Source organism: Lampetra planeri, chromosome 1 (genome assembly GCF_965212315.1).
Source record: "Lampetra planeri chromosome 1, kcLamPlan1.2.h2, whole genome shotgun sequence".
NCBI lineage: Eukaryota > Metazoa > Chordata > Hyperoartia > Petromyzontiformes > Petromyzontidae > Lampetra > Lampetra planeri.
In genome coordinates, this window is record NC_136107.1 from 31,201,526 (window position 1) to 31,226,736 (window position 25,211).

Consider the following 25,211-nt stretch of genomic DNA (forward strand, 5'->3'; position numbering starts at 1 on the left):
CTTTTATTTGTTAACCTAGTTTCAGCATTTGCAATGTTTTTACGGATAATTCTTCTTCAATATTTCAGGCAGAATATTGGGTAGTCCAAAGTTAAAATGATATAATTGGAAAGGGTGACGGAGACAGTGGCACAATTAACGTGGTACGTGACAAATCACGGGTCACTACTTTCTCCATACTCTTGAGTAAGTAACGGCGTGGGCATTCAACCCCACTGCTGACCTTGAGCTCGTGGGTAAAGTATCAAATTTGTGTGACAGCAGCTGATGTCCTCCATAGCATGACCAGTGTAAACTTACCACAAATTGGAACTAATTTTTATCAGCCTCAAGAGGGGCAAACAGAAACACTAAATGATATTGAGCAAGACAAACAGATTCACAGGCAGGGGCTCGTCGGACAGGGATTAGCCGGACACTGGATACGTTCATCTCCTGTTTGCAGCCCTCGGCCAGTGGTGAAAACTCCACATTTCGATGGTGGTGCATCTATCTCTCGGACAACCACTGTTGACTCCCCCACCAAAGTGGTCGTCATTTGTATCAACCCCAGAGGGGTGATTGGTCTTGTAAACACCCAGCCAGGACTTGAACTGACACACCTCTGATTGTGAACCGCTCACTCCACTGCCGAGTCACCTTGCTAGTTATGTAATTTGCGAGCGATTTTCTAGTTTAGAACGTGACGCAGGCACACACGGCCTTCTATCTTTTTTAGAACGTCACGAGATCTCTTCACGCCCCCTGCCAATCCAGTTAATACATAGGCAGTCTGAACCAGGGCGGGCGCCACTGGGCACGAACCGTGAACCACCGCTTGACAAATACCCTCCCCTCTGCTGCTGCTGTTCCCTCGTTCTACCCAAACAGAACTACCTGCCGAGCAGACAGGACGTGTTGCTTGCTCGCAAGGCCACCAAGGGCATCGTGGAGCACGACTTCGACATCAAGAACATCCCCTTCAAGATGGTGGACGTGGGCGGGCAGCGGTCGCAGCGCCAAAAGTGGTTCCAGTGCTTCGAGGGCGTCACCTCCATCCTCTTCCTCGTGTCGTCGAGTGAGTTCGACCAGGTGCTCATGGAGGACCGCAAGACCAACCGCCTGGTCGAGTCGATGAACATCTTCGAAACCATCGTCAACAATCGGACCTTCCAGGGCGTTTCCATCATCCTGTTCCTCAACAAGACGGACCTGCTTGCCGAGAAGGTTCGCATGACGAGCATCGCGGACTACTTCCCGGACTTTGTAGGCTCGCCGCATCAGCTGGAGGACGTGCAGAGGTTCCTGGTGCGCTCCTTCGACTCGAAGAGGCGTGAGCGCACTACGCCGCTCTTCCACCACTTCACCACCGCCATCGACACGGAGAACATTCGCTACGTTTTCGAGGCCGTGCGGGATACCATACTGCGTGACAACCTCAAGCAGCTGATGCTGCAGTGACGTTAACTCGGCTCCTCCCCCACCTGCCCCCCCCCAAAGCTAACCTTTCAGTGAGCACTGCGGTGGCCTTTTGAGTCTGGGTTGATGGTTTCTTTGAGTAATTGTGAATCGCTACAGGCAAGGGCTTCTCAAACTCCACTTCTTGTGCCTCGCACCCTGCTGCAAGCTTGCAATTGTACCAGTCGGCCGTCTGATGTGGACTACGTGCAATTTCGACTCAAGTTGCATTTGAATGGAGAAGAGTGGTTAGTGTGGCGACGAGGATGGAGCTGTGGCATCGAAGCTTCAGTTTTGAAAGCCCTGGTAGAGACACTTGGCAGAAATGCGATTTAAAACAAAAAGCACTTTGTTGAAAAAAAAAAAGACCAGTTGAAAGAGAAATCTGACTAGATATTCAGAATTAGTTTTTATTTCCAACTTACTGAGGCTCTTTGACTGAAACGTTTTATTTCAACAAATTGTATTATTGTTTTTTCATGTGTTCTGCCCACATTACCCTCTACGTTAGCCTTTTCCTGTCCAAAAGAAGAAGAAAATCTCTGGGAAATTGCCTGTTTGTTTTATTTCGTGTGAAAGATTTTAATTTGTTAAATCTCTTTTTTAGATAATCCAGGTTTTATTCCCTTACCCCTTTTGCACAATATCGCTTAATCATTGTTCATCCCAGGGCAAATGAGGCTGCATTCTGGTAATAGAAATAAACAATGGGCATGCCATATATTTTCTATATTCGGTTCTCCTCGTTGGAGGAAGCTCTTTGTGCTCATTTGTAAGAAAAAACTCTTGATCAGAATGTTGATCTTATTCCATGAGTGTCACGAACTTGTCTGGGCTTATGTTTACGGCGTTCCGTGATGCGTGTCATTTTTTAGCTGCTTAGTTTTACTAAGGCCATATGTGTAACGAGAGGGCTCTTTTAGGCCCTCACAGAAAGATTATAGGGCCCACTTTAAAAGCAAAACAAATTTTGGTTCTAGCTTGGAATTTTTTTTCGATTTTAATGGTCTCTTTGCCAAGATGGTTCCTGCTTATTGCAGCTCGTGACATGTAACTGTAGGAGAAGATTTGTGACTTGACCACATTGCAGGAATAGTGCCATATGTATAAGTGTAGGTATATAGTAATAATAATATAATCCGCTAGAATATATTTGACACCAAATTTTGTTGTTGCCGAACGATAGTGGGATTGGTCCGTCCGCTGTTCTGCTTCAAGGGAGTCGATGTTCACGCCATGATGGTTCATTGAGCACTCGTCACGTAACAAGACAACGGTTCCTGGGCTTGCATGGCTGAAAGGTTCTTTAACATTCTGTCCGACACAGGAGCCTGATTATAATCCTCCCAAGTTGCCTTGTACTCCTTTTCTAATCGGCCAGAGCTCAGCCTTTGCATTAGGAGCTGAGAGAGACTGTGAATAGTAACAAACACACTGTACGCGATTGAAAACATTTGTTTTAGACTGGAAGATACCACTTAAAGAAAATCTTTCCGATTCGTGTATTGTTTTTTGTTCCATATGTATCTCAAACTTAGCATTTTGTATATGTTTAACTTGCCTTAAATCACTCAAGATTTTTTTTTATTATTTAATGGAAAAGATACTTGATTTTCCATTTTGTTTTTAGAATTTTTATTTTTACTAATTCTTTGGTACAGTCTCGTTTTGAGTGCGCACACCTTTGCACGCACACACGCCTACATAGGCTCTTCCCCAACCACTCTGCTGTCCTCTTTGCAAGCGTTCAGCCGCCTTGGCAACGGTCGACCACGCCTTTGTTTAACACAGCACGTCTCTCGCTCTCTCGCTCGGTGCCTTCCGCGCGTGGGTTTCCTTATTTATGCAAGGTGTTGGAGAAGGGGGGGGACATCGTAAATGGTGTGGTTGTGGGCCGGGTACTCTCGTCTCCTCTGCCATGCCAGCCGCACGCTCGTACAAAGATCTTTTTTTCAGGACGTCTGGGGTACAAGGTTAAGGAAGTTAGACGCGGTGTGGAGCCCCGACCTGTTCGAGAAAGTTCCAAGGAGCGCCCACCGGGCAACGTCACTCGCCACACTTTCAAAATCTGCCGCTTTCGGTTTTCCTGATGCCGACCATAGCTCTGTGTCAGCCCACCGCAACCCCCGGAGAGCCTTCAATTCGCAAGGCTTCTTCTGCAAGTACACATTTCAGGGATATTTTTAAAAATTGTTTATTAATTGATTCTAATGGTAGCTGTGGCGTTTTGGACATATACGTACATTTTTTCTCCCCTTTAGTCATAGTCGCTATAATACCCGTAACTTGTACTGTATCGTCGTCATGTATTTTTGTAAGCTTTTAATCTATCTGATTTAAAATATAACACGAGTAAATAGGGCTTATGTTTTTTTTGCGCTCCACAGGGCGTAGTGGAACATTAAAATGTAAAAAAAAAAATTGTTTAGTTTATTCCATTTATTTCGCGTCGTTATTTTACGGCAAGCGAGTGTCGTCATCGTCTTCAAGCCAGGTGGCGACGTGGGGGGGCATCAATGAATTGCGTTGCCGCAGCGTGTTGCCTCGGGCGCTGTCGAAGGCCAAACACCGCGGGTGCCTTCTGCTCGTCCTCGGCAAAAGAACGTCGCCTCTTCCGTTGTTGTCGATGTTGTATTATTACCCTCACTAATTGCTGTTGTCGTGGTCGCAATTCAACCTTTTTGCCAGTCTTCCCAATTTGTGGCCGTGTGTGGTGCGCGCGCACGTGTCGTCCAATCGGTGTGCTGCAGCTCGCCACTCCTGACCCCCTTCCCCCGGGGAGGGGGGGGGGGCCCACATGTTGCCTGGACGAATGAGCCATTGTGTTTGTTGTGACGGAACCGCGCGCCTCCGCCTGCCCCCCCCGTTACCACTGAAGCGTAGGGGCGCGTTCGTAGTTAGACGGTCGTTTGTCATTGCCTTACGCGCGAGTAGCGGCTTTTGTCGTGGGCTTCTCGTGGAAAAGTTAATTGGAAGTTGGGATTATGAAGCGTATATATATATTTTTTTGTTTCCTCCGATGACAGTCGATGAGAAGTAGCAGCTGGCAGTGCAGTTATGGAAGCAGATTAGGGAATGTACATATAATACGTGTGGGGGTGTGGGGGGCACACATCTGAATGCATCACGTGGTATTGTAACAATTGCGGAGTTTTTTTTAGGCATACAATTATAGTACATAATACCGCGCGCACACACACACCGTGTTCTTAACCATGTCGTGTTGCCTTTACACTTGACCGTGGTAATTAATATATGTGCAGCCAGTAGCGGGCGCTGTTAAGGTCGAAAGGTTATGCCAGTCCATTGGGACGGATGAGAAAGGGGATTGTCCAGAAATCCGCGGAAGAGCCAACCTTTTAAGCTCACCGGTTCGACCTTTTACTGAACACTGATGTCGAACGGTACCAAATTAGAATTAAATTAGAGCGTGACAGCCACGTGACTTTTCATCAAGAGGGACAACTCCCATCTGGATGAAAATGAGCAAGCAGCAAGAAGGGGGATGAATAAAACAACCCGTGTGAAAACTGTCATTGTTCTGAAGTCGAATCTTAACGGTTTGCTAGCTTCTGCGGATTTCTTTTATTGATGGTGATGGAGAGGGGCATTGCTGCTGTGGGACTTTTAAGCAAGTGGTGGTTTTAGATTGAAGGTCTTAGTGTAGTGCTTAGCATGGGTGGGTGGGCCGCATGCACTGCAGCTTGTAGAGTCAATGGTTAATGGGCTAAGGTATGTGTTGTTGGCTAGAGCAAGTGAGTGGAAGTAATGTGATTGTGGCAGGCATAACCATATTATACACATGCTAATATCCTACTCCTTATTAAAATAATAAAACTAAAAAGTACCACATATTAAATGTGCATTCTTACCATTTTGTTGTACATTTTATGTTCCTATTTTGGTAAATTATTACGTGTAAATTGAATTACGCTTAGGTTCTTTTTGTATTAAAATTACAATTTTACTTTCCATTTTTGTAGTGTTTTCGACGTTCATCTGGCTTTTTTTGGAAAATACATTATGGAAGAGTTTCACACTGTCAGGATGGAATAAGCCAAACCTAATACCCGCTTCTGCCTTGCGTAAACCTGTAACATAATCTGTACATACACAGGGAATGTACAATAAAGATGCAAAAAGTAGCCCTCGGCATCAAGTAGTTTGTGCTCCTTTACATGCAAGAGGGTGGCTGCGGTGGTCGGTGTGGATGCTGATTTGATTTGGGAGGAAAAGGCGAGAGGCCCATTTTCATTGAGCATAATTCAATCAAGGTTGCTGGCTCCGTCAATATCATGCAGCCAGTCAAAACTGCTTCCATTTTTATTCTTTGAATCTTTCGGTAAAGTCACGTAGATAGAAAAAATTACAATAAAATAATAAAGTGAATAAAAAATAATACATATCACGACGTTTCGATCGCAACATAAGCAATCGTCATCAGGATAAAAAAGGGGGAAAGCTGCTGAGGCAGGCTGTTTTTAAAGGTTTGAAATGGGTGTAGCCCAAGGGTCATAAAAGAAGTGGCCGGAGCTAGTGATGTTTAAAGTGATACATTTGCATGTCAGTGGAAGATCGCAGAGCTGCCGCCACCTCGAGGACACCAGCAGCGGCGGCTGTGTTAGTGTGAGGCATTTAACCTGTTAATGTAAAAGCAGAGTCGAAAATAACTGCTAACATCGGAAGGTAGGATGAAAACCTCAGCTAGTTATGACTTAAACTGGTATATAACGGCCTTCCAAAGATTGCTCAGTTTGTACCCATCTTCTCGGTTGAAATTGTGTCCGTCCATATATCTGGATGGCTTCATGAACGAATCTTTGTTGATAGCCAGTGGGTTTGCAGAGTACCTTCGTCTTGGAGAAATCAATTTCGTGTGAGCCCACCGCATTAAAACAATTATCAGCCACGGGGCTGAGGTATTGGTCCTACCGTGTTTCAGATCTGCCTTGTGTTCACGAACATGGTCCGAGACATGTCGCCTAGTTTCCCCAATGTAACTGCTGCCCCAGACAGCTTAGTTTGTAGACCCTGGGGTATTGCATGTCAGGGATCACATCCTTCACAGATGGGATCAGATGACGAATTTTATGTACTGTGTTAAATCGAACCTGGATCTTGTGTTTGCTCATGGTTTTGGAAATCTTTTTGGTGACCCCTGCGATGTATGGCAAGGTGATGGTTTTGATTGGGTCCTAAGGTGGTTCTTTCTCAACGGTTGGGGTGATAGCTTTACGGATTGTGTAGTCTGAATATCCATTCATCTTGAGGGCTTGGTGTACGTGCTCCAGTTCACTGGCTAGGTGGTGATGGTCGGAAATACATCGAGCTCTATGGTGTAGAGTTTTGATGAGGGAATTCTTCTGGGATGGATGGTGGTGGCAGTCAGGTTTTAGGTAGGCATCTGTATGGGTGGCTTTCCTGTAGACCGTATCCCATTGAGCCATCTGGTATCTTTTCGATTAAAACATCCAAGAATGGTAACTTTCCATCCTTTTCCACCTCCATGGTGAATTCGATGGCTGGGTGTATGGAATTGATGTGGTGAGGAATTGGTTCAGAGCTGGTCGGCCATGTGGCCAGATGACAAACGTGTCATCTACGTACTTCCACTAGGACGGACGTAGAGTGGATGCCTGCATGGCATCTGTCTCAAAATTTTCCATGAAAACATTGGCTACAACTGGAGATTAGGGAAAACCCATTGGGGTGCCTTCAACTTGTTTGTAGAATGTTCCATTCCAGGTGAAGTAAGTGTTGGTGAGGCAGTGTCCAACCAGGGCCGGTACATCAGCATCCAGTCCTTGTTGGGCAAAATCTTCAATGATTGCAATGGTGTCAGGCACAGGAACTTTGGTAAGCAAAGAGACTACATCAAAACTAACAAGCAAATCACCTGGAGATAGTAAGATGTCCTTAATTAACGATACCAAGTGAGCTGAGTTAAGTACAGCTGAGGTGGTCTTACCAGTCAATGGTTGTAAGGTCTCAGACAGAAATCTGGTCAGTTTGTAGGTGGGTGAGTCAATGGTGGAGACGATAGAACGAAGTGGTGTACCTTTATGGATTTTTGGTAAGCCATTCAATCTCCTGATAACGATTGCGTGTGTTGCAATCGAAACGTGATATTTTTATTTTATTATTCACTTTATTTTTATAATATTATTGTTATTAGTTTTTCTATCTACGTGACTTTACCGAAAGACCCAAAGAATATGAATTCCTGCAGTCACGAAAGCTTTAAGTCAAAATTTACTTAATTTGTATCGAAATTTTAAAGGGTTGCAGTGTCGGTGCGTTTTCATTGTCCGTACAAGGGGTGTGGCACGATGGCTCGTGCACGTGGTCCAGTGCATCGGCGTGTCCCTGTTTAGGGCCTTTCCCGGTAGACAACCGGCCAGCCCGAAACGTGAGACAAAACCAGCGTCGAAAGGATTCGCAAATCAGGCGCCGACGGCGCCTTTTTAATTTCCGCCCATGTCGTGATGACGAAAATACGTGTGACGCTCTCTCGCATCTCCACATACCGTGTAAAGTCATTTCGTGTGGCTTGCAACATAACGTCCGCTCGTAAAAATCGTTCAGAGGACAGGTATGTTAGACAAGGGCATTACACAATCCATGTGTGTGCGTGGTTTTTATTCCAGCTTTAAATTGTATTGTATAGGCTTAAGATTGGTTAGTTGTAAATGTACCCAAGGTTTTACTAAGTAAAACTCATGTGCAGGTGTACATTTATAACACCTGTGTATGTATATAGTTCGTAATTATATCAAGCAACAGCAAGTACAATATACAATATTTAGCATTTCCAGTGTTCATGCAGATAAATAGACAGATAGTGGCATCGTTTCCATTATACCCCTTCTCACGTTTAATTGTTGCACATTGACGAAAATTGTCTATCGATAAATTGTCTGATTTTTGGTCTGGGCACAATTCACAAACTGGAAGTGGATAATATTCTAACAAATGTATGTGGATTCATAACGTGGCACAGATTTTCCCCCAGGGCAAAACCGCAATGTATTGACTTTAAGAAAAAAAAATTACAGTACATTGTATTGTCATGTTTCGTAAAAAAAAAGGCTACGCGTATTGACTCTGACCGCTCATCATTTTACAGACCTCAACCGTGCACATGCTGAAACAGCAGTTGTGAAGGGGAGGCAGTGCTGCACCTCTAAACCCGTTGCAATGATCCGTCCGTGTGGGGCGTGTTACGACGCAGCGTTCGTGACGACACCACAAGCACTGGCTGCGCTAACGACGTGGCCAGAAGAGGGAGCCTTCAATCCGACTGGAGTCCCACCGAACCTCGCGTTTCTTCTCGTCCTCCCGCGCAGTTGCTGTCACTCAGGGTCCAGCTTCCTGCTATTAGGGGCCATCCGTTCAGTCCGTACGCACGGAGGGGGGAGGGGGGGTTAACCCAAATGCGTACGCTTGCGTATGGGGGGTCTACTGACAATGTACGCTTAGGAAACGGGGGGGGGGGGGGGTAAAGCTTTGATAACACTCGTCAACAAAAAAAACATTTTTTTTCTGGCCTGGACTTTTGCAGCTGTTTTAGACTAATTTCAGGGTGCTGATTCCAAATCTGATCTCATATTTGCTCTATCACATCTCATTTTTATGCTATCGGCATACCCCATTTTCATTGATTTTACCCGAAATTAACTGTCATTTATGATTGCAAGTTGTTGCGAGTCAGTGACTGCTTTAGTGTTAAAATATGGTGCTGTATTTTTAGGATCGTGTGTTTATAATATCATTTTATGTAGATATCCACATTTATTTAATATTTTTCTTCTGCAGTTTTTATTGAAAATGCAATATTTGATATCTCAAAAACCTGATGTGATAGACAAAAACTGATGCCAGATTTGGAATCAGCACCCCAAAATTACATTAAAACCGTTGGAATACCTTATGCCAGAAAAAGTGTGTTGACCAGTGTTATTTGTCTGCATTGGCCTTCAAACGAGTTAGTCTGGCGGTGGACTATCTGTTTGCTTGAACACGTTAATATTATTAATCCTTGATCGTTTCTGCGTGGATTAAATATCGGCCATTCGATAGGATTGGGGGGGGGGTGTAAAAAGTACGCGTGCCTACATGGAGGGGTTAAGGGGTCAAGTTTTGACAGATCTTTGCGTGCCTACGCCATGATGGCCCCTTACCAACCCTGCGGTGATGCGTGTAGCACAGCGGCGATGATGGGCATGTGGATGAAGACGAATGGTAATGATCGAATCTGGGCTTGTGGGGGGATGTCACAAGGGCTGGTTTTAGAAAGAAAGAAAGAAAAACAATCTTCAATTTGTATTAAAAGTACAGCTGGGACGCATTGTCCACTCAGTTGATTAGTCGGTTATAAATAATCCTCTGCATTTGTGCTGGTCAATGACTCGACATCCTTAAAAAAGTGGCGACCGCCTCAAAATCTCACTTCACGAAGGTGGGAAACCCCCGTACCTGTCAACCCCTTATCAGTGCCCTAGCTTATTACAGACCAATTCAGACCGTATTGGTCACCCCGTACCCTTACAAATCTCAACGTTCATCCTACAAAGTCCCATCACAAGGGAATAAATGCAAACAAATAGACAACAACAAAAATTGCCCGTATTGAAACGTCTGTGCACCATATGGACCTGAACTCTCGATTGGACCTGACCTCTCCGTCTCCCTGTACAAGAATACGGGGTAGTAAACCATACGGGTTTGACAGCTATGACCCCCCCAGGCCGACAAGCCACGCAAGGCATGACGCGGCCGATGCCGATGACATCGCCAAACCCCGTCCAGCTCCCATCTTTGGTGTGTTGCTGAGAATTCCCCCCCCAAACTATTGTAGGCGAGGCGTAGTAATTGAACCGATTATCGGTCGAGGAATGCGTATCGAAGTGAACGTTTCGCACCACCCGGACAGGCGCCTTTCATGGCGTTCTAAGCACAGAGAGCGCTGGAGGTTTGGCACATCGCTCTACTGGTCCGGCTTCCTGCAGTTGTCCCTGGAAATTCCCGAGATCTGACTGGGGGCGCCCTGCAGCGTCTTTCTCTCGCTGACGCTCAGCTTCGCCCTGAGGCTCTTGCAGGACTTCTCCGCGATGTTCCGCACCTCCGCCATCTGACGGAAGCTGCTGTTGCCCTTGAGCTGTCGCCTCAGCGTGGACACCCGGGCGTTGAGAAACCCCCGGAGGCTCCCGCCGCCGCCACCGCCGCCACCGCCGGCCACCTCCTTAGCCCTGGCCTCCGCCTCGCTGCGCCTCGCGCGACTCTGCCGCGTTCTCTCCCGCAGCTCCTCCAGCGCGCGGTCCCAGTCGGGCGGCGTCTCGTCGACTCCCTCCTCCTCTTGGCCGTCTTCCTTCTCCTCGTCGCCGTTCCCGGCTTCGTCGTCTCCTCGCAGCTGGTCCAGGCAAGCGAGCAGCCAGCGCTCGAACGAGAAGAGAGAGCCACACTCGGCGGCGTCCATCGCCGCAGTGTCCCCCGCGTCTCGCAGGGCGCCGTCCTCGGCCGCTGTGGCCGTGCGGTGTTCGTGACTCGCCAGGGTGCCGCGTCTCTCCTCCGCTGTGGCCGTGCGCTCGGCCCTCTCGGTGGGCTGCCGGCCGGTGCTGTCGCTGTTGTCGCTGCACAGCTGCGCTCGCGTGGCGGGGTGAGAGGCTCGTGGGGGTGTGAGGTCGTCTGAGTCGCGGTCGCCTGTCCGCTCGTCGTCGTCCGGCGTCGTTTGGCTGCGCACCCAATCCAACAGACACTTGGTGACGGGCGAGAGACGGGTTGGGAGGGTTTAAGAGAGGTTGAGAGGATGAGAGGGCGAGAAGGAGAGTGAGTTGTATCCAATCGAGCAAAGGTTGTTTTAAAAAAAAAATTGTAAAGTCTCCATTACACCAGTCTCCTCTATGTTCAAGTTTAAGGCTTATTTTATTTCACCAGGTGACAACTCATGAGACCGCGATGAGTCTCATTCGCAAGAGTCATCTGGGTCACCAACATAACGAAGCACAGGCAAGCGAGTACAGCATTAAAACAAATAGAAAGCTGAGCAAAACCAACCAAGTATTGGCTGGTTCATGACCACTCAATATAGGTCGGTAGCTTTGTCTATTCGTGCTGTTGGAGGAAGGTGTGTGAATACATATTCATCCTGTGGCACTTGCAAACCGCTTGGCTCGTAATGAGATTGCGATTTAAAAATCCAAATGAGATTGCGATTTAAAACCCAACTGATAATGGACGTCAACTGTAGTTGATATGAATACATTAACCCCCCCCCCCCCCCTCTGGTCCTCGCACCTGATTGGCTCACAAGTGACGACATCACGGGAGGATTTCTCCACAACTCGAGTTGTCGCCTGATGATGCGAGTTGTAATTACCGGCGAAACGACGTACTCCAATTTGTAAATGTGGGTTTACTCTCCAACACACCGGTGTGCTGAACTAGTAACTGTTTTGCCTGCTTTGTTTAAGTGACACACCTTATTAATTGGCTGTGTCGGGTGGTAGCGGGTTTAATGACACATTTACGCGATCTAACCCAAAAAAATAAACCTTATGGATAATATTGATCGCGAAAACCTACGTCTTAAACTGATTTAAAATCCTGCTCCACGGGTAACCTATCGCTTCAGTCCCCTGATGTCGATCAAAACGAGTACCACTTTGTGGGAAGTCATCAGTAGTTTTCTTATAAAGTAGACTCTTAACCCCCCCCACCCCACTTCATAGGAATGTGGAATTTCCACCACTGGGCTCATGAGACAAGGCCCACGGAGCTTATTTATTTATTTATCGCAGCCAAACACTCTTAAACGCATGTTTCTAAATGTGCAGGGGAAAACCGGAGGATCCCGAGGAAATTCCACGCGACCACGGGGAGTGAGAGACACGCAAACTCCAAATATACAGCAGCAGCAGGCGTCGGGGTCAGGATCGAACCCACGACCTCCTGCGTACCAGGCGAGGTAGTCAACATCTCGCCCCAGTGGCACCCTGCGAGCTCCCTCCTGCCTCACCTGGTAGCGCGGGGCGAGGCGGAAGGCGGCCACGTGGTGCAGCTTGTGCAGACACACGGGGCACAGGTGCGGCGGGCGCGTGCGTGCCACCGCCGCGCTGCGCGCGCCCTGCATGACGCACGCGAGCCAGCGGCAGTGCGCCACGCCGAGCAGGTGGCACGCGGCGTGCACCACCGCCTGCGGGACACGGGGGGCGGGCACCAGCGTGGTAGCCCGGCCACGGAGTCCATGAGCGCGGGTCGGAATATTTCACTTTGTCGTTATCCTCCTGAGGTGGGCCTAACTGTAGTGGTTCTATATTAAAAACAAAAATACTTGGGCTTCTGCTTTCGTGTGCCTGATGTCGATGTAGAGCAACGGCTACGATTACACATTCAGGTGGGTGAGCCAGACGGCCGCATCAGGAGCAGCGGAGTGCACCGCTGCGGTGTGTCTCCTCTGTGTTTGTGTGTTGCGTGGTTTACGTTGTTTATGGTCTGTTCTGGATGACCACAGTCGCATTTCACCTGGCGAGGCGCACTGAGCTACAGAGTTCTTTTTTTCAGAAGCGACCTGGCCACAAATGATAGCTCGCCGAAGTGGCTTGTCACGTGGACATTTATAGCAGTCAAATACTCTTAAACGCGTGTTCATTCTCAATGTGGAGTGAAAAACTGGAGGACCCCGAGAAAAAATATCGATGCGACCACGGGGAGATAAACATGCAAACTCGACATATAGAGGCGGCAGGGTCGGGATCGGACCCACGAACTCCTATATACCAGGCGAGGTCGTTAACATCTAATTTCTTAATGTAGTCAACAACCGTGAGTTGCGTGATAACCATTTCAAATGAGTTGGGTTATAAAATAATGCACTTTCATTCGCAATATTCATATTAATACATCCGTGCTGCTGAGGTTTTGCTACCTCAGGTGGTACTAATTTCGTGGACTGAGCGCACAAATTGAGAACTGCAGCTGTTGACTATTGAAATAATGGACTACTCGGTCTAAAACTGAAACTCAGCACGTTTGGCGATAACACTGCGCTAGATAGAAGAAGAAAAAGATACGGGAGGCAGCATGTCTGGAAATGGCACTTCTTCATCAATGGTCATTCCCTGGATGTTGCCGATGGTATATTTGTATGTACATTTCCTTTGAGGGCAGTGTTATTGACAAACTTTTCGAATTTTTTTGTTATTTGTGTTTGCGCACCGCTGCTAAAGCAGTGTAACGGAATATGTCGTTTAAGAATTCTACTTTCATGAATCAAGTTATAAAATCGCAAATCATTTGCAGGAGTAAATGTAATGATTTCCAGTGGCGTCAGACCCCGCGATGAGGTTGATGATGACTTCATCAACCTCATCGCGGTCACAACATCACCGCCGATCGTGCACGACTGCGGGAGAGTTTCCTGCCTTTTTAGAGTCCAAGATACCCCCCCCCCCCTCCCCATTGTTAAATGGCTGCCAATTAATCGTGTTTACAACAATCATTTTTATTGTTATTCTTGGTTCTTTCGGTAAAGTCACGTAGAAGGGAAATAATAAAATAATAGAAATATAAAACAAAATATTAATTTATTATTTCCCTTCTACGTGACTTTACCGAAAGAACCAAGAATATGAATCCCTGCAGTCACGAAATCTTTAAATCAATTTTTTTTATTGTTATTGAATAATTTCTACACTACATTGTCATCGTCAGCCACCGTGTGCCCATGGATGAAGGCCTCCCCAAGCCACCGACCATCCTTGCCGTTCTATTCCCTGGCTGCCACTCCGTCATTACTCTTGGCCACCATCCGTTAAAAGCGACGTGTCTTGCCAAAGCCCCACTTATTTTTCTTAAAAGTTTGAAAAAATGTTAACATCTCATCATCCTGCGGACTTGTCGCACGGTACTTCACTTGTGCTCCTATTTACCGTGAGCCCTCCTCTCATCTACATCCTCCCGTGTTCCCTCCCTACCATAGGAACGTGTCATGTCCATCACTGGCTCGGCACCAACCAAAGGAATTTATCACCGCTCCACGGAGACACTTGGATTCTGATAGCCACCTTCTCGTATTGACGAAACAACAAACATTCTTGTGATTTGAAGCCATTGGTGGTATTGAAGACATTGCAACATTCACATAAAATCAGACGAAAATATATTTTTGTCGAAATGCAACCCCACTGCGGGGGGAGGGGCACTCGAGGCCACTCAGTCCACTGCTAAAGCCAAGTCCACGAATTTTGGTATTTTTCTTTTTACAATTAAGCGATGGGCACCCACAGCCTAACCTTATACATCGGGCTTGAGAGCCAGAACAGAATGCAGACAAAGGCAGATCGTGTGGTTACTACTTCTGTGTTTCTCATTTGTTGAAAGTTTGTTTCACATCGAACCGTGTCGGGCCCCCTGCTGAGTTTCTCCATGCTCCTTTCAACGAGGTCACGGGTTGTCTAGATACAAATTTGTCCCAAAATGCCAACCACACGGAGTGACGCAATCACATTGTGTGCTAGCGACTGACCTCTCCCTATATGTTATATACTATGTTGACCCTCCGTACGTAGCCGACCATGCTCATCGGAGGTGCGGGGGAAGGACAACAATCTCAACACAAAAAGCAGTTCGAAAGAAATGAGTTTTCAATCTAGATAGAGGTAACTCGGCTTAAAAACAGAGCTGGGTTGGCTTGCCCAAACTTCAAGCTAGTATACTATGCACCATCCTCAACATCAACTCCTACAATTGTTCAACAGCAGGACTCGTCGTGACGACGGAGTCCTGAGATGCCCTCATCGGAGGCATCGCTGACCTTGCACGAGTGCAGGAGGAAGTCACCGCCCGGCGTGGCGGGCAGGGAGAGGCCAGCGAACCAAGCGCCGTCGCCGCTCCGCGCAGGGTCCAGACGGGCCTGCAGGAGTCCCACCACGGCGGGCGAGTAGCACCGCACGAGGCTCGCGTTCGCCCACGGGCCCTGCGGTCCCCTGGGCCGACACCAGGCCTCCTCCTCTTCCTCCTCCTCCTTCTCGTCGTGGTCATCGCGTGCATCGGCATCGCGATCCGGCGCTGTGGGTTCACTTCCCGGAGGTGGCAGCTGCTGCTGTTGTTGTTGGTGGTATCGTTGCTCATGTTCATTCACAAGTTGATCTTGAGGCTGCTGCTGTTCTTGCCGTTGCTGAGCATGTTCATCTAGCTGTTGATTTTGTTTCTGCGACAAATCATATTGGTCTTGTTGGTGGCAATCTTGCTCTTGGTGATTGCGTTGTTGATCTGGATTTGTCTGCTGCTGCCGCTCCAGCTGCTGCAGATGTTCTTGCTGCAGCAGGTGATCTTGCGCTTGCTGCTGTTGATTCTGTTGCTGCTGCCGCCCTTGATTGTGCTTCTGATTATGAATCTGCTCTCCACCTTCCTGTTGCTTCCGTTGCTGCTGCTGCCACCATGGGCCTCCCATGGGGAGCTCCTTGGCATGCCGGGGCATGACGGTGAGGCCCGGCCATGGAGGAGGCCGCTGTTTATTACCGGCCTCGCGCAGCCGCTTGTCGAAGTCCGGGTCGAGTCGCGCCAGGCTGCACACGGCGACCCCTGCACCATGGTCAGGAGAGTGAGTGTGGAGCGGTGGTGTTGGAGACATTGGCGCATTGTTGCGTACAATCTGACTACGGCGCTACGTGCCGGCGTTATAGAATACGGCACTGGTGCCAACGTTGCACGCTATGACACTGTGAAGACAATGTTAGACAATCGAGGTCAAGATGAAAATGTGATCATGGCCAAAGCCAGCGATGGCGTCACACCTTGCCAGCATTTTCTACCGTCTGTCAGACCCCAAGACTGTTGTTCGGTTACTGAGCAACCTCCCAAGATCTGCCCTAATGGTATTGCACCGTCCGGCTATAGGTCTTACCTTCAATCATTGGACCGTGGAGACCATTCGGATTTTTTTTCTCGGAAATCGGCCTTGCCCCCACCCTGCACACGTGTCCCACGACTGCAGCGCTTTATCCCGTCTTACCAGCACCTGCCTCGGACACTTGTACTCAAATGCCGGCGACTTATTTTCGAGCCGTAACATTATTATTATTATCATCTCTGATCCATGACGGACAACACGGCACTAATTACCAGTGTCAAAAGAAATATGGCACTGATGCCAATGTTAATGAATGGCCCGTGTCCCTGGTCTAGGTCATGGCTTGCAGGCACCTTCTGCGGGCAGGCACTTCTCAAAGACGAAGTCGGCGGAGTTCCCAGCGTACAGGTCGGCGAGAGTGAGCCCCAGTAGACAGGAGCGGCCAGGAGCTCGCAGCCCCTTCAGGTAGTGCAGCAGCCCGTCTGCGGGGCGAGATGCACTTTACACGGTGCGCCCATAAACGGCTCGTATCGCTCCTGCGAGCACATTCACGCAGCGCCTACGATTAGTTCCCGCGCCTCCGATTTGCACGGTTGGCTGTGTGCGGTTGCGAAGGAAGTTCAGCATACAATCATTTTCAGGAGGATCCTGAATTTGTTTGGTTATTTTGTGAATTATTAAACAAGGCCCGGAGGCTAGAGCAATGAAGAATGTATTCACTTTTTAATGAGGTGGTCTCTTGTCCTAGTTATTTGTGCTGCTTGTGGTTCCCCACGATGGTGAACAGTGGGTTGATGGCTGTTTTACTTGTGGGGAGGAAACCAACATAACTGTGAAAACCCAAGGGATAAAAACCGCCAACAGTGTACAAACATAGGCAAGCGCCGTCTTGCAAAGACTAAATTATTTGGCGGTCAGTAGATGATCTCATGCACACAGTGATCTGGGCACAGTCTACCAACCTGCGTCTTGCATCATTGGGTTGTGTGTGTGCGTTACTGCTCACTGGCAAGACTGGACTGCGTCGAGGAATGACTCGCCGAACTCGTGACCAGTCCCATGCCTACCCCATCCCTAATCAACTAGTGCCTAGCACTCGGCCTACCCCATGCCTAATAAACAGGTTAATTTCCAGTCCCTAAAATATGAATTGCTCAGAAAACCTTTCATCGAGGTTTACTTTGATTGGCTCGAGATAATTATTGTCACTCCATTCCGTTGCTCACCCGAGTTGCTTTAGTCACCTCATGGTTAATGCATCGTCGGCAGCAATTGCCCGAGTGGATCATGGCCTTCAGAGGTGGCAAGCCTGGCGCCATGGTGGCAAGATGTTAACTACCTCGCCTGGTATACATGAGGTCGTGGGTTTGATCCCGACCTTGACGCCTGCTGTATATTTGGAGTTTGCGTGTGTCTCTCTCCGCATGGTCACGTGGATTTCTCTCCGTTTTTTTTCCCCTCCACGTTTAGAAACGTGCGTTTAGAGTATTTGGCTGATATACATTTCCACGTGATAAGCCACTTAGTTGAGCTATCATTTGTGGCCAGGTCGCTTCTGAAAAAGACCTACATAGCGCAGTGGGGCTTTACCTGGTAAAATAAAAAAAAATGGTTTTAGTTTACCGTGTGTGGGCCCGTGTACGTGGGCGTGTGCGGACTTGCCGGCGTGGATTTGCCAGTGACCCGTTCGCGCGTCGCGGCGGCAGGGGCTGCGGCTCTCGGCCACGTCGAGGGGCTCGTTGAGGCGCACCGTGAAGCCCGGCAGGAAGGCCTCGGCGTAGCCGCGCACCGCCGCCATGAAGGCACGCGACCTCTCGCAGCCGGTGTCCGTGAACCCTGCACGAGAGTCGTCGTCGTGATCATCGTCGTCGTGATCATCGTCATCATCTGTTATCGTCGTCGTGGGTCTCCTCAACCAGTGCGGTGCGCTCCCCGCCCCCACCCCAATGCTTTCAAGGGAGATTCGTAGGCTGCGGCATGGATACCGTGCAGGAAAAAAAACATTGAATGCCCAAGGAATATAAGCGCCCCATTGTGTTGACAAAATACACGGTTACTTAAAGCAAATGCCTTACCAAATGCACACTTATCACGTCAAAAACTGCCTTACTAATCCTGCAAGGACTGGTGACGTGTCCGTGATTTCTCTGTATTGTGGCCCTAGTAACCGTCGTAGTTGGATGGGTGACAATGCACCACCCTGCAATCTGCGGTGTCTCGGAGCGCTTCTAGACGCGATGAGCGACTTGCATCACAACATCTCATCATCTCAAGCGTTTGAGGTGCCACCTCTGTCGACAACCGTCCTCGTGTGGCAGCAGGTGACTCGGCACCTGGCCGGCAGGTGAGCGTTACTCTCCCAGACAGGACGCCGATAATTGCTGTGCCTTGTCCCAATTGAGCGATTTGTAGATCTCCCGTTACGGCCTTTTTGTCAGCATCCAAAATGGTGAAGAAAAATAATAAGAACAAGTTTTTACCCTCTCTGGCAATACAACAGGAGGTGTAAAGATGTTTAAACACCAAATAGAAACAATTTGCAAGGCATCAAGTCTGCATTAACCACACGTACTTGTGGCAAAACATGCAAACGAACATGCTCTGATAATCTATGCAAAAGGTCTATGAACATCTTGACACTTTGTTTTATTGCCAGAAAGGGTAAAACCCATTCTTATAATTTTGTAGTTCCTACGTGACAAATTCTTTCTCTCGCGATTCATCCCACCTCGGAGGAAGTGACGGACCCCCCCCCCCCCACCGCCTCATCCTTACCCAGAGGCTGCAGGTGCAGCGTGGGCTGGGGGATCCCGTGCAGCGCCCGGCACCGAGGGGGGCAGCCCATCGCGAAATCGCGGAATCCTTGCGGCTCTTCGGGCCACTGGCAAAGCAGCCACGCCGGTGAGGCGGTGCCGAAGGGGCCCTCCTCGCCCCCACGGTGACACCGCGCCAGCAGGGCCCTCTCACCGCGCGACAGTCGCTCCCGATAGCGGCTCGCGAGCGCCTGGTCCGGACCGCCCGTCAGAGCCTCCATGAGGGCACGCGGGCCGGGGCCCGGCTCCGCGTGAGTCCACAGCGAGAGCATGGGCTGCGCGCACACCCACGACGAGCAGCGTCACGTCTCTGTTGGGAGTGCGCCCGCACGGGGCCACCGCCTTGGTGAAGGAGAGAATCGAAAGCTCGGTGGAGTGCCACTGTGGAGACAGGCTGACCAGACGGGCCATGGATCCCAAACGACATCCATTCAGCTTCTCGCAATGCTGTGCTAAGGCTATCGTACCTGCACATGCACTAATGGATTTACAATATGCAAGACGAAGGGGTGTAATGATTGACCTCCCTCGTGACAATGCGGTGATTCGTCACCATGCAAGATCAAGATTCAATTTAAGCATCCTTTTTTTATTGTGGTGAAAGTTATCATTTCTAGTGGCGATAGAGATCACGTGAACCCATTGTTTGTAAAATGCATTAATCTAAAAATGTATTCGGACACGTATTCGATGCATGTATCTTGAGTTTAATCCGGCTTAATAGAAAGGACGATACGTCATTACCCAACCTATATTTTATAGCACCTTTCAAGTTAAATACTTCTCAAAGCGCTTATATAGGTGTTATAAAACATAACAAATTAAGAGATTAAAGTGAGCCAAATAAAAGACAGCTATTTGTTGAATATTCAAATGAAGTTAAAAACCTTTTCAAACAAATGCATCTTCAGGCGCAATTAAAAAGGGGTATTGAATCAGTCAAAAACAGTCTTACTGAATACAATACAGGTCCACATTTCCCACCAATCCCTGCAACTTGTGAATAGAGTGACAGACCTCGGATGTAAGGAGACACGAGGTCAGTTAAGTAATGGGGAGTGAGCCAACATGAAGCAGCAATCGACTCGATTACCGATTGTGAGCACGAGTAGTGTGAGAAGAGCATTTCAGTGGCTGGTTTTAGATTAAATAAAAGTGTACATCAACGAGGTCGCCGCCAGATGGCTCAGATGTCAAGAGGTCAAAGCGCTGAAAGTGGCCCTGCTGAGGTCCTGGTCTCAAATCGAGGTGGCAGCCTCTGATGTTCTCCAGCCCCATGGGTTGATGGTCTCAGTTGAGTCACGAATGACTGCACACACACCAAAAAAAATCCGTGATTTTGTTTTCGTGCGCTTAATTTGGTCAAATGCCAGCCCGCAGAATTTCAAATATCTGTTTGACTTTTCATGTGACCAAAAACATTAATCTTACTGGCAGAGCGAGTGGGAAAGTGCCTCCCTCTACTTTGAAAACAAATTTCTTTCGAGCTTATTTTTGTGTTCAATTGGTTCTCATTCTCCCCCGCACTTCCAATTAGCGAAATTATTTCAACATACATACTGTGTTGACCAGAAGCCACTGAAAGGGAAAATGTGGCTCCGTGTTATCCACTTCCACGGACCATTCTCTAACATAATAGGTTGCTCTGCTCAACGAAAACATATTACTCGCCTCGTCACAGCATGCTGATAGCACGATCGGCAAAACATTGTGGGAAGAGACATGAAGAGGCGTGGACCAACTTCCCAGCATTGGGATAGTGGATGATGCTACATGCATGAATACTTCAGAGGCAGATTAAACATAATCTTGTTACTTCATGGATAGGGGCGTAAAAAGGTCTAAACAACAACTCCCAAGATATCTGAATTCTAATTCAAGAATGTTCAAGTTGACGTCTGGAACTAAACACGGTCACCTCTGTTTTTGTTATTTTTCTGAATTTATTTTGAACAAAAATACGCCGTTGCATCCATCATTTAACGTCAGCAAAAGACGTCGACGAAAAACCCAAGTGGGAGAATCATCCCAGACTCGACTAGACAAAGCATGCGGCGTGGAACGAGAGCGAGGGCAGTGAAACGTTGAGGACAACACGCACACGGCCCCGTGGCTCGTGGCTAGGCCTCGGCAAGGTAAGGTTATTGTACCCTTTTTACCGGGTAAAAGGGTAAAGGGTAAAGGTGTCGACATGCCAAGGGGAAGGGTAAAGGGTAGGGTAAAAGGTAGGCTCGTTGCTTTTTACCTTTTACCTTACCTGCTAAAGGGTAAAAGGTAGGGTAGAGTGATTGTATTGTGGTAAGGTAAAAGGTAGGGTAAAGGTAGGCTCGTTTTTACACTTTTACCTTACCTTGCCGAGGCCTACTCGTGGCTCAAGCTTTGAAGCTTTTAGTCTCCTTCAGCGTGTTGAGGTTCAGGGATGGACAGGGACTACTGTTGGAGAGTGGATGCTGCTGTGCCATGTTGAGGCATAGGCTCACACAACTGACTTGACTTGGGACTACGGTTCTAAAGTCCATCTCTGGTTTTTCCCTGGCAGTTAATGCACATTGGTGTTCATTACTTTTTTTATTGAAATCGCTAAGTGGCTAGCAACAGTGTCAGGTTAGTGCTTTCAATCTATCGTTGGGTGGAGCTCATCTGTTTAAAGTAGGTGGTGGAAATTCCACATTCCTTTGGTAGGCACGAGTCTCTCCATAAACTGTTGACCTTTGCCGCGAAGTGGTACTAATTTTATCAACCCCGGTGGGGTGAAGGGCTGAATCGTCCCGCACCTGTGATCTGAACCTGCAATCTTCCGATTGCAATTAATGCATTGTAATGTTTCGCCACTCGGACATAGTGATTAAAACAAGGACGGTAGATTAGTACGGTTGGATACGTTGTGAAAGAAGTTCAACGTCATACAATGTAGGCATGCGTTTCTAAAAGCTGAGCTGTGCTACGAGAGTAAGGTGCAAAATGTTTGTGTTGAGCAAGGCAGCTCAACCCAGGTCTCTTTTGATAAAGCATCTCCTGGTCTCTGTGGACTTGTGTTGAGTTGTAAAGCTCGAACCGGGAATTGAGAGTCGGTCAGCCAAGCTGGCATTGTAGAGGCACGGATCTCTGTCACAGCTGATACCATCACCACCATCATCATCTGCAGAGTCATTATCAATATTTAGATATTTTCAAACCTTAACATCAGGTTTGTGATCGTTGTTTTTATTGTTTGTGCGTGACCTTGTGAAACTGTAGAGCTGACGTTTGTCCACTGTAGAAGGATAAACAATCAGCCATTTCCAGGCCAGACTTCCCAGACGGAGATGATGATAACGACATGGAGACGATAATGGCATAAAGATCACCCGATTTACGTTTTCCGACATGCTTTTCCCACGTTAAAGCAGACGTTATAATTTGTAATAATTACTTTGTTGGACTTGGTGGCATACATCCAAATGCACTGATCACCATTGCAAAATAAGAGCGTGGGGATTTTATGCGGCAAATATCACGGCGACAGAAGCACTTCAACATGCAACGCATCTACTCTGGAATGCCCTTCTCAACGGTAAGACATGTTGATGCCAGTGGTATGTATGCGGGCATATTTCATGAGTTTGAGAGCGCGTGTTTATGTCAGTGAGCACCCGCGTGTGTATGCTTCAATGCCGTAATTATAATAAATATTGGGGGGGGACACACACCCCCCCCCCAATATTCAAATATGCTCAAAATGTCCCCCCACAATATATTGCGATAAAATAGATTTCTGTTTTATATCTTTGTGGTTATGGTTGTACTTTATTAATCCCTAATCTCTGTCATTACATACAATGAAACAAGAAAAGGTAAAAAAAAACAGCAATGTAATACAATACACTATTAGACATTATTGTAAAATGACAATTAAAAAGTCCATTCTATGTGTTAGTGAATATTTTTTATATTTCAGGCAGGAAATGGCAGGAAATTTGTTTTCAAATTTAGATTTTTTTTCTGGGGGGGGGACCCCCAGGCCCCCTGGAAGATTTGGTCCCCCCAATGTTGACTCCATGGCTACGGCCTTGGTGTGCTTGGCGTGAATGTGTGTGTATGTGTGTGACGGGTTATAGGCAGAGGGCAGTCCAGAAACATTAATAGTTGGACTGTACAATGCTACGACTTCCATGTCCACTGCCTCCACCAATGTGCACAGCATGGTGAAGTTTAGCCAACTAACTTCCACGATTCACATGACATGGGGGGGGGGGGGGCTCATCCAGCAGTGGATTGACAAGAATGAAAGCATAATTGAGTGTGCGCGTGTCGGTACGGTTACGCGTGCGAGCGCGTGCGCGTGTTCAGCGTGAGCGTGACACACGTGCACCTCCGATTGGCACGGTTGACCACGTACGGTGCGAAAGAAGTTTCAACATACATACCAGTCGTCACTTACGCGCGCAAACAAAGCCACGGGTCGTCTCAGCAAGAGTCCGAGCGATCAGATGTTCCAACTCAAACCCTCGCTGACATCCCCCATGCACTATTGCCCGTGGCTACCACGACAATATCCACGTCTGCTCATCGTATCCCTCGTCGTGGGCCACAAACAAAACCAAAAACCCCACGCGTCCAACCACGTGCGGTGATGGTGCGACTCACGTGAACGACCCCTCAGGAGAAGAAGCCGCGATGAGCTCGATCCGAGGCGGCACCTGGGGCCGAACTAGGTCCCCCGCCCCCCTCCCCGGAGTTTGACAACAGCTGTCGAGTTTGACGAGAGCTGTTGAGTTTAACAACAGCTTTTGACTTTGACGATGGCTGTCAAGTTTGACAGTTTTGAGTTTGACGAGAGCTGTCGAGTTTGACGAGAGCTGTTGAGTTTGACGATGACAGCTGTTGAGTTTGACGATGACAGCTGTTGACACGTGCTGTAACCCCGCGCTGTTTGCCCGACGCCGTTACTCGGCCCAGGAGCGCACCTCCCGCGCTTCGTATTCCACGAAGAGAGGAGGGACCGGCAGAGCCACAGAGTAGGCGAGGAGCGCTGCCGCGTGACGCCGAGTTTCCTCTCCGCATGACGCGCAGAGATTTCCAACGCCCCCCCATTCACCCCCCTCCCTCCCCCCCTCTCGGGTCCCACAATCTCCTCCCAGGTCGGCTGGGCTGATTGTTTCAGTCGTCCAGCGAGGCAAACAGGGTTCAGTGATATAGAGCAGAGAAACACGTTCCTGCGGAGGGAGCTGGTAGGTACGTTGGGTTGCTCGGTCAATGGCCAGGGTCAACGGCGGCGTGGTGTATTCCGCAAATATGACCGACTGTGAGGGCGGGCACAAGCCGGCGTGAGTAGGTTAAACGTTGAGTTTCATTAGGGCACCACGGGGTGACCAGCCCCTCCCCACCCAGAACCACCCCTCCCCGCCCTCCCTCCCCACCCAGCCCCTCCCTGCACGACGGACGGACACAATAATCCCCTGTGGGCTGGTGTAACCAGGAGGTTCCTACCAGTATGAGAATATGTATTCATACTGGAGGAATCCTATGAGCTCTCAAGAAGTTTTCGTTTCCTTCTCATAGATGTCCCAGTCGGGGCGGGTTAAGAACGTTGCAACAACAAACAATACAACAACAACAACATACAATACAACAACAACAACAACAAGACATGGCAAAGTGCAAGTAAACAAATCGCCCAAACACACACAAATAAAACTCAACCATCCCCATCCCACCAGGCAAAGCGCACTGAAGTTTTAACTTGTTTTTCAGAAGCGACCTGGCTATCACAAATGATAGCTCAACAAAGTGGACCATCACGTGACATTATAGCAGCAAAATAATCGAATTAAGAGTCGGGGGAGGTGGGGCAAATGCTGTTTTTTTTTACCAAACAGATAAAGTATACAATCGCACCATAAAAATAAACAAATGAAGAGTACTACTAACAACAACATTCAAATTGCAGGATGCATGCCATAGAAATTAAAATTGCAATCATCAGCCACGATCAAGTGACTGCTGGATGAAGGACTCCCCGACACCTCACGTCTCATCATCATCCTGCAAAATAATAAACCATCTTGGTGTACCGTTCTGACCCGCTCCTCTGTGAAAAGAGCTTTATAGCTCATCGGATTCCTACTGCAGTA

The 25,211-nt window shown here is 48.1% G+C and overlaps 2 protein-coding genes across 2 annotated transcripts in view; one reads left to right on the plus strand and one right to left on the minus strand.

Annotated features, from left to right (window-relative positions):
* LOC144721205 (guanine nucleotide-binding protein subunit alpha-13-like) overlaps window positions 1-5,582 on the plus strand; it is a 40,140-nt gene extending 34,558 nt beyond the window's left edge. Inside the window, exon 3 of the mRNA XM_078598638.1 lies at window positions 871-5,582. Within this exon, the coding sequence (XP_078454764.1) occupies window positions 871-1,440 (570 nt within the window). The 3' untranslated portion in view covers window positions 1,441-5,582. The remainder of the gene's footprint in view (window positions 1-870) is intronic.
* A 2,290-nt stretch (window positions 5,583-7,872) lies between these two features.
* Window positions 7,873-24,146, minus strand: LOC144721201 (uncharacterized). The gene is made up of 7 exons (XM_078598625.1): window positions 23,725-24,146; window positions 19,061-19,373; window positions 17,948-18,121; window positions 16,639-16,767; window positions 15,248-16,017; window positions 12,452-12,628; window positions 7,873-11,191 (listed from the first exon to the last, which is right to left on the minus strand). The coding sequence occupies exons 2-7, from the start codon at window positions 19,368-19,370 to the stop codon at window positions 10,424-10,426; spliced, it is 2,328 nt and encodes a 775-aa protein (XP_078454751.1). The 5' UTR covers window positions 19,371-19,373; window positions 23,725-24,146; the 3' UTR covers window positions 7,873-10,423.
* Window positions 24,147-25,211: the final 1,065 nt, after the last annotated feature.